Source organism: Helicoverpa armigera, chromosome 14 (genome assembly GCF_030705265.1).
Source record: "Helicoverpa armigera isolate CAAS_96S chromosome 14, ASM3070526v1, whole genome shotgun sequence".
NCBI classification, from domain to species: Eukaryota; Metazoa; Arthropoda; class Insecta; order Lepidoptera; family Noctuidae; genus Helicoverpa; species Helicoverpa armigera.
The window spans coordinates 2211447-2226102 of NC_087133.1; the positions used below are offsets into that span (position 1 = coordinate 2211447).

Sequence of the window (14656 nt, forward strand, 5' to 3'; positions counted from 1 at the left end):
TGGTTTATATTTAATTTTATTAGGTTGGTACTTAAGTACGTGATTATTTATTTTGGGTAATTTAAATCAGAGTATTTAATTCGAGCTGATTCTTGTTATTTATGTTCTCTAAAAATATGTTTTTTTTTATATCAGACATTCTGACGAATAATGAATTCTTAAAAGACGGCAATCATTCCAACGTGATGGTGAATTAATCTTTTATTTTTTAACAGTTTTGTTATTATAAATTAAGTCTGTAGGTTTTGTATGTGTCTACCACGATATATCATAGTGTCATTTGATTTGTAAAATAAAAATTATATGCTGGAAAAAGCGTTCATATAATTTTAATTCATTTAAAAACATTTTCGGTAGGTTATACTCACCTTTAAGAAACCTCTGTGAAATAAATTCTCTAAACCAAACTATGTTTATACACGTATATATGTATAACCCAATATCCACTATTCCTGACAATTAGGTAACATATGCAAAAAAAATAATGTTTTAATTCAACACTTACAGCGACTTTCATCAAAACGAACACGGGTGCTACGTTAATTTTGTACGATCAGCATTTTTTTACTAACGATAATGGGAAAGTCAAAGACAAGAAAAGCCGGACGAGTAGAGCTGGAACTCGATGGAGGTGCACGAGAAGGAGGGCTGTCAAATGTCCAGCTATTGTCATGGAGAAAGAAGGTCGCATTGTCAGAACTAAGCTAGATCACAATCATGAACCTGTTAATTATTATTGCAAAGACGGAATTTATTTTAAGGTTTAGACTAGTAGGTTTTAAGTATTATTTTAATATAAGTATAGAACCGTCTACATATATGCAAAGGTATAATGAATATTACCTATACATTATGTCACATTTTGATAAAAATGAAGAAGTAGGTTCGGGCTACCCGTAGATCTCTGGTCATTCTCGTATTTCATTAAATTCGTTTTATCTTATTTGTTTTTATCTTTCATGATTTCTTGAGTTCCTATCTCCTTTATTCTTCAAAAGTTGGTGTTTTTTATAGCCACCTTTGAAGGAAACCTTCCTGAAGGAACCTTCAATCAAAATTCCCATTTTTAGTTACTTTGCTATCTCCCTTAAGACCTAAACATCTACTTATATTCTTCCTTGCTCTTCTTCGTCCAGCTTCCCTGTATATTTCACCATCCTCCAACATGTAATGGAGTTAACCCTCTTCGTAATGCCACTTCCAGCAAACTTCATACTTACAAACAATGGTACGAAACTCCTGATGTACAAGCAACATACTTTTCGAAAAGATTCAATGACTAGAAACGGTCGCCGTTGGAGGTGCTGCAAAAGAAATACTACTCAATGTACCGCTTTCGTTATCATAAATGATGGAGTCATCGTCAGGTATAGAGAGAACCATAACCATGGACCTCCTCAGTATTATCAAGCTCACGGATTTTATTATAAGGTTTAGATAACATTGATGATAGCGTTGTTGTGTTTCAAAGTTTAGTCCTGTTAAAAAGACAATAACAGTTGTTAGTTTTGACATAAACCTTATGCCATGTGTTCTATTTTTTGGAATTATATGGCAACTTAACACTTATACAGATTGAGATATAGTTAATATATCTTTATTTTATATAAGCAACGTCAATAAACAATGGTTAACAAATAAATTTTATTTTGCACATTCAGATTCCAATTTAAAAACTCCTATCGCGCCCTACAAATCTAAGTCCACACTATCTTCTAGTAAAACCTCTTACTGATGTAAGGGCTTCCATTTCCAGCTACCTGGATGACCCTGGTTGGAGGAAAGTCCTTGATCAGGTACAACCGGTATGTCTACTGTAGTCACTGCAAGTTGAAACTTGGCGACCGTTGGCGATGCAATCAGTATATCCTCAATGGGTGCAAAGCCCATCTTGTGTTGGACCAGTACTTGAATGTTCTGAAAGCCGTTGATGTCCATCATCATGCGCCTCCTATATATCTTCGAGGAAGAGACGGGCTCTATGTTAAGATAAACGACAAAATGTTTAAAACGTTTCTGAAGCGCTAGAGCGCTTTCAAACTAGCGGATTATCCGCGCGGTTGTTGAGCGTATACGCGTGGCATAATCCGCTGTAAATGTAACAAGACTTGATTACCTATCAGATTCCGCTCGAAGACGATGAAGAAAAAGGCAGGGATAATAGGTAGAATCGAGTAACTAAAGAAGCTGAGTTAAGTCAGTTGATGAGAAGAATAAATACTGTAGGTTTCAAGTCTTGTCATAAGATGTAGTTTAGTCACGTCATTCCGATTTTAATTCCATACCAAAGCATTTGTAGGAAAGAAGCAAAACGCTCAGTGAATTTTACTAGTCTAAGAATATTTGCGTAGTTCAAGTAACTACAATTTGATCTCTTTGCCAAAGATTTTATTTATACTAGGTATATTTACATTAACACTGTTTATTCAAGTCTAAATTGATTCGTAGATTGTTAGACTACATAGTTGAACTTTGACAGCTGTATATTAACTTAATCAATATTCTAGTCAGATTTTCTAGTGTTAAGTTTCGCTTTAAATACGCTTACGGTCAAAAAGCGGAAGTCCTGTAAACAGGCTTTTCTGTATTTCAAATAAAATATTCTACTGATCTTTGTCGTTACCATTTATAGAAATCAGATATATTAATAAAAAAATGTCGTGTATTAAAAATATATTATGCTATGGGTAGCTAATAGTATTATGAACCACAATTTTACGAATTTAACTGTGTTTATGACATTTTTCCACGTTTTGTGGCATTTATTAGATTGTAAGTTTGTGTCTGATGTATACTATAATCTAGAAATATTTATTAGATAATTCAGAGAATTTAGACTGTCATCTCTGTGTTCAATATTCCATGTCTATAAAGTTGTATGTGTTTATGCATATATTCGGTGTAACTGTGAATAAAAGTGTAAGTCGTAACGTCTTATGTCGATGACATCGTGAGCTAGACTGAGACATGGCGGTTATGATCAGCGCAACTGCGCAAGCGCCGTTGACTGATCCGTTCAGGTGCCTGCGCCTAAAGACTATGAAGTTTTTGTAACACAGTTCTTATATAGAGATAAGTTATTTGATCCCTCTCATTTTATGCTAGAGAATTTGTTAGACAAGCTCTGGTTTATAAAGTCATGTACTCATACTGAGATCAATAAAGTAAGTACTTCTCCAGGTGCGTACATTATTACACACATTAGTGTAGGTATATTAGAATTTGCTACCGGCCATTTTTGACTATTATTAGCTATATTAGCAAAATTGGTTAAGACTGGTACCGGTAAAACGCTGGCTATAATGGACAAATACAGTTACATTCTACATTGCCGTTTGAAGTCTGGTGAGACGCGATGGCGGTGCGCCCGCCATAGCATGACACACTGCTCAGCTTACCTGATCTTAGATGAGCTCGGAACAATCGTGAGAAGCAAACGGAAACATATGCATGAACCCTTTTATTATTACGTAAATTCAAAGGGCCAGTATATGTTACTGCGAAGAAAACATGATCAATAAATGTGATTAATTGACTAAACTTACATTGTTTGCTTGTCCTGATAGACAAACATTCCACATTTTTTATTGTTTTAACACAATTAATACTATTTATTATGTAATTTGATAAAGCTTTCTTTAAATACTGACCAATATGACCTCAGGTAAGTTTTTGCTTTTTCTGTTCCGATCACTTTAACAAATGCAAAGCATCAAAATTTCCACCCTGCTGAATTTTATCAAACAAATATAGGTAAATTAATACCTTCTTACAAATGACTAAATAGAGAAAAGGAAAGACAAAAAGCAGTATTAGAATAAAATGAAGATCAAAACCATTCTATAGCAGTTGACACATCATTTTATTTTCAGTACTTCTCGTAAAAGGCCGTAATGGTAAAGACTTGCTGATGCTCGAAGGCTACACTTACTACCAGCACAAGATTTTGAGGGACGGATTCCGGTGGAGCTGCACTCAGATGGGCTCCAGATCTTGCCGAGGGTTTCTCCATGTGACCAATGATATGTTCGTGGTTAGGGCTTTCACTGAACACACACATCCACCGACTACGTACGCGCGGAAAACTTTTAAGACTCAAAGGAAGATAAATGACGTAAGTACCTGGGTTTTTACTTCCAGAAAAATCTTTTTTCAATATGTCTTTAGTCCCAGAAGTTTGCCATGCACCCGGTTGCACTAAACTTTTACTAGAAACCAATGAAGTTTTCGCATTTCACTACTATTACCTATACTGCCATTTATACTAGTTACTTTGGACTGTGTTAAAATTACATCAAAATCTGAGTTTCTCAAAACTTGAAAGTGTTCTTAGCATGCGTTGCAAAGCGCGTTTTCTCCAATTGAAAATAGAGTTTTGATGATAGGTTTTAAGTTTCCTGTGGCTGATATACTCTTCTTTTTTTCTGCTCGTGTAAAAATACCCATAACCGATTCTTTTGTTTCAGAATAAAAGGCACAAGTTGGTCAAAGAGGCCCTCAACCCACTGGCTCTAAAAATAGCCAACATCAAAGGCCGAGTTGGTTTCTGATTCATAAGGACGGCCGTTTAAAAAGATCTTAATATAGATGTTAGAATAGAACCTGTATCCCTAATTGTATGTATTAACGAATAAATCGTGCTTTAGGTGTTAAGGGTTATGCATAGCAATATTACTTACTATTTAGATAATTTTAGTAAGATATATTTCAACTACTTAGAGTTATTGACCTTAAATATTTCAATTTTTGATGTTTAATATTTTAATTTTTAAATATTTCAAGTTTAAGTTTTTAATGTGTTTATTTAAACGATAAAATGCCAGGGAAATTATTTTTGAGGTTTTTTTTCTGAAACATTGGAAGGGTCAAAAATTGACAGATTTATCAACCAGTATTTCTATTTTGTATTTGTACTAATGTGTGCCTAACATCGTATATAAGTCTTGGTAAAACTAACACGTTATGGGCTCATAAAGCCTGATAGATGATACACGATTTTTATGTTTACTTTTGAAAATATATTTTTATTATTTTCTTTGACATGTGAGAAAAAATATGTCATGAACTAGCTATGCCTGTTTATCTTGTCCACTCTCTTAAGCCTGAGAAGATCCTTTATGATAATACAATCAAAAGAAAAGCTAGAAAGTGAATCTAAAATTGCTGGAAATAAAGTTGATTTTCCAATGACTTAGGTTTACTATTTATAGATACCTATATGGCAGCTAAGTTATCTGATGCTCGGTTCAGATTTTTTAAATTATTTTTGCTTTCTGCCCCGTTGCCAGTTAATATAGGTTTGGCATAATTGGTTTTTAGCTTCCATGCCTCATACTTTTTGCTGTCGCCTATATCTACCTACAATCAATATTTAGGTTAGAGGTGTAGTTCACTTACAGCCAGTTTCTTCATCAAAAGTAAAAGCCAAAGTAAAAGTCAAAGTAATGTCTAAAGTAAAAGTAACGGTCAAATACATTTTTTCTATTAGTTTTGCTGTCACTTTAGCCTTGAAAAAACGAATTTAACCGTTACTTTTACTTTAGACATTACTTTGACTTTTACTTTTCATGAAAAACTGGCCGTTACTCATTCTCATAAAGTAGGTTTTTTCTAAGCAATTATTTTATTGTTAGTTTAAGATAATATAGACCAACGTCTCGAAATTATGGATAAGCAATAAAAAAAGATTTTAATCAACTTAATCGATCCATCCGTTGTTTTGTTATCAGATATTGAATTTTGACATTAGCTTCATACAAATTATGTACTTATGTGAAAATACAATATCTAATCGACAACACCTGATGAATCATTAAAGTCCGCAGGCAATTGACAAACGATCTCAGTACTTTTAGTTCAGTGTCAGACAATGCAATGCTTTTGAAAATGCAACAAGTATTATGTGAAATTATTAAGTTTTTAATTGATATTTTAAGTATAAGTCTAAAATTATTTACTGTATAAATAAGTTTAATGAATCTTTATAGAAAACTAAAAGAATCTGTGTTACTCTCAGTTTGCAGAATTTGAAGGATATATTCCACCCTCTTAAACACTACTGATCTAAAAGGGTTTTTATTCACTTATTTTACTGATTAATATGGTATTAAATGTATATTATCTTTAAGTTACTAAATAGTGATTTTATTAAAAATGATTGCAATAACTTTTAGCTTTAGGTTATAAGAAATCATGTTTAAAATTATTATACAATTTTATATTGTATGTTGTGTAAGGAACGGTTATTCTTGTACTTGATGAATCGTGGACATAGTATTTCGTATTTACTGTGATACAAAAGGGTTAAGGTTGCCTGCCCACGTCCGATAATAATCGGTGACCGATTTTTTGTAGAAGAAAAATAGAACACACCCAAACAATAGAGCAACGCACACGTCCTACAAAAAAACCGGCCCGATTATCGGTCAAAAAGTCTGACGTGGGCAGGCGCCAGGCAGCCTAAATATTATTTTCTAAAATGCCTTTCAAGATAAAAGGTGTCCACGACTTAAAATAATCATAGGTACATTTAATAACGCCTCCATGTGAATATAAAGTAGATTATACTGATATAAAAAAAATACACTTTGGTTTTAAGAAATTGCTTTATTAAAACAAAATGGGAGCCTTCCTTCTGCTTATAAGATTTTCGCCGATAAACTAGACTAAAATTATAAAATTATGTGACAACAACGCATTTCATCTTTGAATCTTATTTCAATGAAACCCTTATCTCGTAAGCTGTTGAAATCCAATTATTCTACTATAAAAAAAAAACGTTTTCGAGAAAGAATTGCCTAGTTTTAATTCTACTAACTTCTATCGAGAGTAAACCCATTACTGACTAAACCGTTTTTTCAACAGTGGAATTCTACCTTCGTCCAAGCGGCAGGATCAATCTTCGTTTGAACAACTTTACCTTTTACAAGCATTTGAAAGCCAGAAGCAACGCCCACCGCTGGAGCTGCACCGCTTACGGCTCAAAGTGGAAATGCAAGGCCCATCTCATCATCACCGACAGACTTGAAGTCCTCAAAGCTAACATCTTTCACAGCCATCCTCCCAGTCTGAAGAAAGAAATGCGACTGCCTCTACCGAAGCTGGTTAAGAAGGAACTTAAACAGGACACGACAACCCACAATAATAACCCGAATTTAAATGAACATTACCGCAGTTTAGCCCCGTTTCAAAATTATTTGGCTGCTCATAGCGTGTTTGGCAGTTACTAGGCTTCAGTGTTAAGTGCCAATCTGTAAACATTTACCTGTACAAGTTTCGTCACCAAATCTCAATGTGTAGAGGGTCTAACAACCGCTAAGTCATGCAATTCCATCCATCATTTTTGGAGATGTGAATTTGACCCAGAAACCAAACTCAATAACGACAAAAGTTGTTCCACATTTTTGGCTTCTTGGTGTGTCAGATTCCTTTCGATATTTTTGAAGCTCTGCCATTTGTAATTTCTCTGGTTCCTCTCTATTTGGCACTGACATGGTTAAATATGTTTCATGACTATTGGTGTAGGAATGTGACCTATAAACAAATGTTAGCTTAGTTTTGCTAAATATTTCGGTAGCTTTTAAAGTTAACTCGCTATTATGTATCACTGCTTTACTGTCAACTTAATATAGACCGTGCTATTAATACCACGGATAAGTATGTAGGTTCATATTATTTATAATGGACTTTATATTTTGGACTATATTTGAATTAAAAGTGTAATTTTCACTTTTAGATCTCTATTGGTTTAATCAGATTCCTGGATTATGTTCCTGTTTACGAAAGATGATTTTGAAAGATAACTATTTTTGCAAAAGCAGAAAATAGCAAAATGCCATTTTATACAATCGTGAATAATTATTTGATAAGTTCTACCATAATCACGTGTTATTTAACCGAAGTAACCATTAATTATAATTTTAGTGTTATCTATATAGAATTAAGAATACCTATTGAAGATCATGGAAAAGTGCCTTTGACTAAACGTGTCTTTAAAATTAGAAGTAACATCAATGTTTAAGTTTATTCCTTTGTAGTAACTCGTGTGATATTTTCGTTTGCCTTTCGATAACGCATCCAGTATTATCATTGTGATCGATCAAGCATTTTTATAGTTAGTAGATTAGTTGAGTACATATTCTTGCATTTAGCACTAGGAATTTAAGTCTACAATGAATGTATCTGGCACTTGTGTCTATTTTTATAACATATCCGTAGTTTTGATAAGATGTGTATCAATGTCATAGAAGTATTTTTTCAGTATCAAATTATTGAGTGTATGGCTTCATCATACCGATTTTTGATTAAGGAAGAATATTCGTATTTATATTCATAATGTAGTATACTAGAGGCTATGTATACGTACTAAACATGTAGAGGGTAGTTCTATCACAACTAATTTACCCGGTTTTTATATTCGGTAAAATTAGTGATAAAAATTGCTGTGAATTTTGCTGTCATTAATTGCATAAGGTAATAATTTTGGTTCTAGTTGGTCTGCGAAACGCTGGTCTCATTTATTTTGTAGTGAAACATTAATGGACCCAAAGTAAAACCCTGTGTCATTCATAAAATGTTGAGTTATAAGTCAATAGTTATATGTTTTATTCCAAAAGGATAAGGAATATTTTAAGAAGCTTTTCTTCTTGTATTTTACAAATAATATTGCGAATGGTGACATTATATGTAGATACATATTTTTAAATCAGCAGCTTTGGGATGGTGAACGTATTCATAAGCCTTTTAGAGTTTATTCTCATAGTGATGTTAGCAAGTAGCTGAAAATTCGTGTCATAAAAATATGGTGAAAATAATCATTATACTAAGACTGCATGCTTGATGTTTGTGATATTACGGCATTTCGTTTGGATCTCATTTTTTTTAAATTCACTGATTTGAAGACTGTAACCAATTTATGCACTTTTGTATACGAACTTAGTCGGTAGAAGAACTTACACTTATCTTTAGGTTAGATTTTTAAATACTATTTTAAGTACATTTTGTTTGAGCCCGAGAACAGATACTGGAAATTTAGTCTATAGTGATTTATAAACTATTCTTCACATGTAAACGACTAACCAATAACCGCTATTGTAATCCTCGTATTCCTAATTAACTAATTATTATGTAGCTTTAGATCATTCAACTATTGTTAATTTCTTGGTAACTTTCATTAAACATTTCAACGATTTTTGACTCATTGATTTTTTAATGAAATCCAAACATGCGCTAAGAACAATTAAAGACTCAAGTCACGATGAGGATAGCCTAAATTTTTACTCAGACTAAAAAAAGGGTAATGTTAACATTTATTTCCCAGGGCACCAAGCCGAACTAATAGAACTTACCAACGGTAAGAAATTGATACTGTTAGACGGGTATCCTTTCTACAAGAAACAGCCAAGCAAAGATGGCCACCGCTGGTGTTGCAGCAAGAGCCACTGCAAAGCCTTCTTGCGAGTCAGCCACGATCTTCAACTGCAGTTCGTCTATAATGAGCATGCTCACCCGCCTACAAAATTCTGCCAATCTGCGAGTGGACAATACGTTCGAATCTAGATTGTTCTTTGTTCCAGCTTTTAAACAAGTAATCTCTATTTGCTGTTTTTTTTGTTTAAGGTTTTCTAGGAATTTATACTAACAAATAGTTTAGCTTTCCTAAAATAAATACTTAGTTCATTATTTAATTCAGACACCTTTAATTCGTTGATTAGCATCAACAACTTTGCCCCCCTTTTTTAGTCTCAATGAATAAAAAATGTCAAGTATACTGTAAGTTATTGTTTTCTATTATCCAATGATTTTCTGCTTTTGTTTTATTCCGAGAGGTTTTTATTTCAATAAAATGAAATCTAAACCAATTTTCCTTCCAACAGGGCAACTGATCAGGCTTGTTAATGGGAAGCAACTGTTCGTTCTGAATGGCTACACTTACTATAAACGATGGTCTGTGGATAATGGCTTGAACCGGAGGTGGTCATGCACGAACTCTGGGAAATGCAATTCTTACGTCCATGTCGACAATGATATGAATGTCGTCTATATTTCTAATCATCAACATCAGCATCCGAGGAGGTATCTCCACATGAATCCAAGTGGATTGTATCATAGGATGTGAATTTATAAGACTTTCCTCCAAAGATCTCTTATTTAAAACAGTAGTTCTTAAGTACTATCTTATTTATAAATCATTTAGGAAGTGAAGTTGCTTTCGTTCAGATTTTTGCTAGAGAGAGATTTCGTTAAAAGAGATAAGAGTGTGTATTAAGAAAATATGTCTTTGTGTTTTCATGTAAAACCCTATCCACGATATATAATGTATATGAATATCCACAATATACATAGATGGCTTTATGTGTATTTATGATTATCTTATAATAAAAAAATGAAGTCTTGAAAGTACATTAATTTTGTGTCCATTCAGAATTTTATTTAGATTCCGGATCCCTGTACATAAAATGCAAATACTAGCCTTAGATTCTTAGAGCTTTTTTAATATGTAGAGTAAAAAATGCTTTCAAAACTGCAAATATGTTACAATTTCAGTTAACATATTCATGACGACTCGGGGAAAGGAGCGATTGATCTACCACGACTACACCTATTATAAGCAGAGTAGGACAAAGAGTGGATTCCGATGGGGTTGCACCAAGAACAGGTGGCACAAATGTAAGGCCTACCTGCATTTGGCAGATGATATGACGATCGTAAGGAGTAATATGAATCACACGCATTCACCTTTTAGTACCCCGGTGAGGAAAAGAATGAGACAACGGAAAAATTCTGATGATTAAAAAGAAGGGGTTTCACCTATCTTATTATCTGGATTGGCAGATCTTTTTGGACTATGGAAGTGTTAGTTCTTTTAGATGTAATTAATTCTTCAAAATAAAGTACGCCTAAACAATATTTGTACGAAAGCACAACTGATTAGAATCTATTTTGTGGGCATAGAACTGAGAATCCATTCCAAGCCGGTCACCTTCAAGGTTATCGATCCATCTAGTCAAAGCGTTCCATTAAATATTTTTTAAGACATCTGAGTATTCGCCGTCTTCGCGAAAGATTTAACTTGTAAAGTTGTGCTTACGAATCGTATTTTTTGTAAGTGTTAACAACCAAGATATGTCAACCGTAGTTCTTTGTTCATGTCCCAATATTCTGTCTGTTGATTTCCTTTCTAGTGAAAGGTATTTAACATTACTTGTATGGGTCAAATGTCAAAATTCTATCTCTAGTAAGCAAAATAATGGATATATAGGATATCGGAAGCAGCCGCAACACGTCTTCCCTGTATAATTTGAGTTACATGTATGATACAGAAATGTACAATTTGATTTAATTGTTGTAACATTGTAAATACTGATGTCTTCTTAAACGCTGTCGTCCGCTGAAAGAAAGCTAGATAATGTGTGATCTTTTAAAGTTAAGACGTTAATCTTAGTATTATTCTATGACATACGTAATTAACTGATAGAGCTTATTTTAATCTGTGCACTGCAAGTACGTGCTATTATTTTTATACAGGGAATTATAAAACGAGCGATTAAAAAAAAGCTTTGCGACTGATGATGACATACTGCATTAATTACTTGAGCGGTATGAATTTGAGTAAGCGAAAAATTAACTGAACTAACAACGAATATTGATTAATAATAATATCCAGAACGAGCTTACAAAAAGTGGATTGTGATAAATCCATTTCATATATTAAAATTTTATCCGAGCGACTACATTACTAAGTCAGCGACTGGAAATACAGAGCGGGAGAGGGCAACTTCAATATTAAGATAGAATCGATTTTTCTAAGTGAGGTTATACATAACGTACTACCAAAACGTTCACTTTGAGCAAATTTTTGTAAGCTGCTTTATTAATGATTTATTGGTTCCTGATATTCTATTTGAGGGCTTATGTTTTTATTTTGATACGTTTTTTAATGTTTTCATACATTTGTAGTTTTCTACAGATTGTTAAATGCGCGCGAATTCAAATGGGGGCGGGGCGACGAATCGTTGCTGAACACCAAGTTGGGCTGCGCACCAATAGCGGGTTTACCATTGCCATGCGCTCGCTCCACTGGTTAGCACGTACGTAATATTCGAACGTGCTGCGCAATGAATTTGTTTTAAAATCTTTAACTGCTATATGGTTACAATCATGAATAATTCAACCTTACCAGGGACATGTGGTGATAATATGATTGAAGTTTCAGGGTACCAAAGTGAATCTGAGAGTGAAACAGAAATAACAGTGACTAAAAAGCCGAAGAAGACCAAAGATTGGACATTTTTAAAACAATTTTCTAGTAAAGAAGATGCTTTAAACTTCGTGAATTCTGAATGTACTTGGTCGCGGAATTACACACGTGCCACTGAAGATGGTCAAAAAAGGTTCTATCGCTGCAATAAAGTCAAAAAGAGAGGGCCGCAATGCGACGCGGAGCTTTATTTGTTATTTGTTAATGATGACGATAAGGTAAAAGTGTATCAAACTAACTCAGAACATAACCATAGTGCTATCGGCACCCGAGATACTTACGGCATTCACGAGAATACAAAAGAGGAAATTAAGAAATTTTTTAATTTACGCTTGAAACCCAGAGCAATTTTATCAGAACTTGCTAAAATAGAAGGAATACATTTACCATCAAAAACGCAAATCTACAATTATTTGTCGAATCTCAGAGCACAAAAATTCGGAAAATCGGGTATTTGTCTGGGCGAATTGGAGCAGTGGATATTTAAACGTACTGCTATTCCAGAAGATGACAACGAGGTCTTCATCATTAGTTACCACATCATTGAAGGAGATCAGCCAGGTTTCCGATTCAATCTATCTACAAAAACATTATTGAAAACAATTTTATTCACGGAACTCATACACACTGACGCCACGTACAAATTGATATGGCAGGGATTTCCGGTGCTGATTGTTGGCACTACGGATAAAAATCGCGAGTTTCATCCTATTTGCTTGGGAGTAGCTACAAATGAGCACCAAGAAGTTTTTCAGACAATGTTTCAAGGAATAAAGGACAAAGTTGTGCAATTATATAATTACACAATGAAACCCAGAGTTCTGATCTGCGACGCAGCTCAAAGTATAAAAAATGCATTTTCAGATGTTTTTGGTGAAGAACCGACTATTCGTATGTGCTGGGCACAAGCTAAAATAAGTATACAAAAGAAGGTAGAACAAATTGTGCCAAAAAAGGAGCAAAAAAGCGTTTTGATTGATGTAGAAGCTTTACATAACGCAGCTTCACTCGACGTCTTTAATGCCGCTTCGCAAGCGTTCCTTGAGAAATGGAAAACACAAACCACCTTTGTAAAGTACATGGAAGAGGAATGGTTCAGAAAGAATCGCAATTGGTTCTTAGGTGCTGCACCTATGTCGCCTTCGACAAATAATGCCCTCGAGTCATTTAATAGAAACATAAAAGACCATAATACATTGCGAGAACAATTTCCTCTGTCGCGATTTCTGTCTGTTGCTACCGATATGGTAGCCCAGTGGTCATTAGCAAACTCTTCGTTACCTGAGGCACCTACTATTGAGCTTCGACAATGGACGGAAGCTTACGTCTGGGCGAAGAAAAGCATAAATATAGAGATAGTGGCATCTGATCCTACCAAAACAGTATATTTGATTTGCAACGAAAATGCGACAGATTTAAACTACAATGATCGCTGGCAGACTTTTGACGAGTATAAAAAGCTGTCAGTTGCTTTTCAGAAAACCACACTGCCAAATTTGGACTGGCAAAAAGGATCGTGCGACTGTCCCGAATTTTTCGATAGATATGTATGCAAACACGTTTTGGGTCTTGCAATTCGGCTCAAACTAACAACACCACCACTGGAAGCAAAAGGGATACCCATTGGACAAAAAAGAAAACGAGGCCGGCCAGCTAAGTCCAAGCCAGCACTTATTTACCAGTGACGATAGAGTGGTAGAGCTCCTCATACTATCAATGTTCCTTAGGATTAATAACAAGTTTTTATTTTTGTTAGTTGACTGAAGCGTCTTATTTTATTTTTGTTCATTTGATGTAAGTAACTGCATAATACTTTAATTTTAACGGAGTGTGTTTTATTTTATTACCCTTAAACAATAATAACATTTCTTAGCTAATATAATAGTGTTTCTTCAAATAATTATTTCGTATTATTATTTTTTTTATGTGAGCTCCTTATACTCTGCTCATTAGTGTATTTTTCAAAGTGATTTTTGTATTCGAAACACTTCATTTAAGATAAAATGCCGCTCAGTATAAAAAATACATTTGCCAAATATTGAAAAAAATGCAGGACGTAACGTTGACACTCAAACAAATATTAGTAGCTAGACACTCAAACAAGTATTTTAATTCTGTTGATTTTTCGTCACTTACAGTCAGTCGCTCATAATTAATTTCTCGCTCGTCGCTAATTAATTTTGATACTTAAAATTGTAATTTACAGTCACTCGTTTTATTGCTACCCTTTTTATACACGGCAAGAGACCGAATGAAATGTAGCGAAAGAATTTCTGAACGACAAAGATAAAAATTTAACTTTGTTTCTATGATACCAGATTTTTTGTTTCAGAACAAATTATTATTTGAATAGTAAGGAAATATTGCAATAAACTTGACATTAAAGTTCATTTTATA

General features: G+C 33.9%; 1 protein-coding gene across 1 annotated transcript; it reads left to right on the forward strand.

Annotated features, from left to right (window-relative positions):
- The first annotated feature begins 4551 nt into the window (after nt 1–4551).
- LOC110379661 (uncharacterized) lies at nt 4552–14083 on the forward strand. The gene is made up of 2 exons (XM_064037697.1): nt 4552–9586; nt 9876–14083. The coding sequence occupies exon 2, from the start codon at nt 12148–12150 to the stop codon at nt 13942–13944; it is 1797 nt and encodes a 598-aa protein (XP_063893767.1). The 5' UTR covers nt 4552–9586; nt 9876–12147; the 3' UTR covers nt 13945–14083.
- Nucleotides 14084–14656: the final 573 nt, after the last annotated feature.

What these genes read in the sequence shown, in the direction of transcription:
- LOC110379661 (XM_064037697.1), top strand. Translation starts at nt 12,148, where the DNA reads ATGGTTACAATCATGAATAATTCAACCTTACCAGGGACATGTGGTGAT.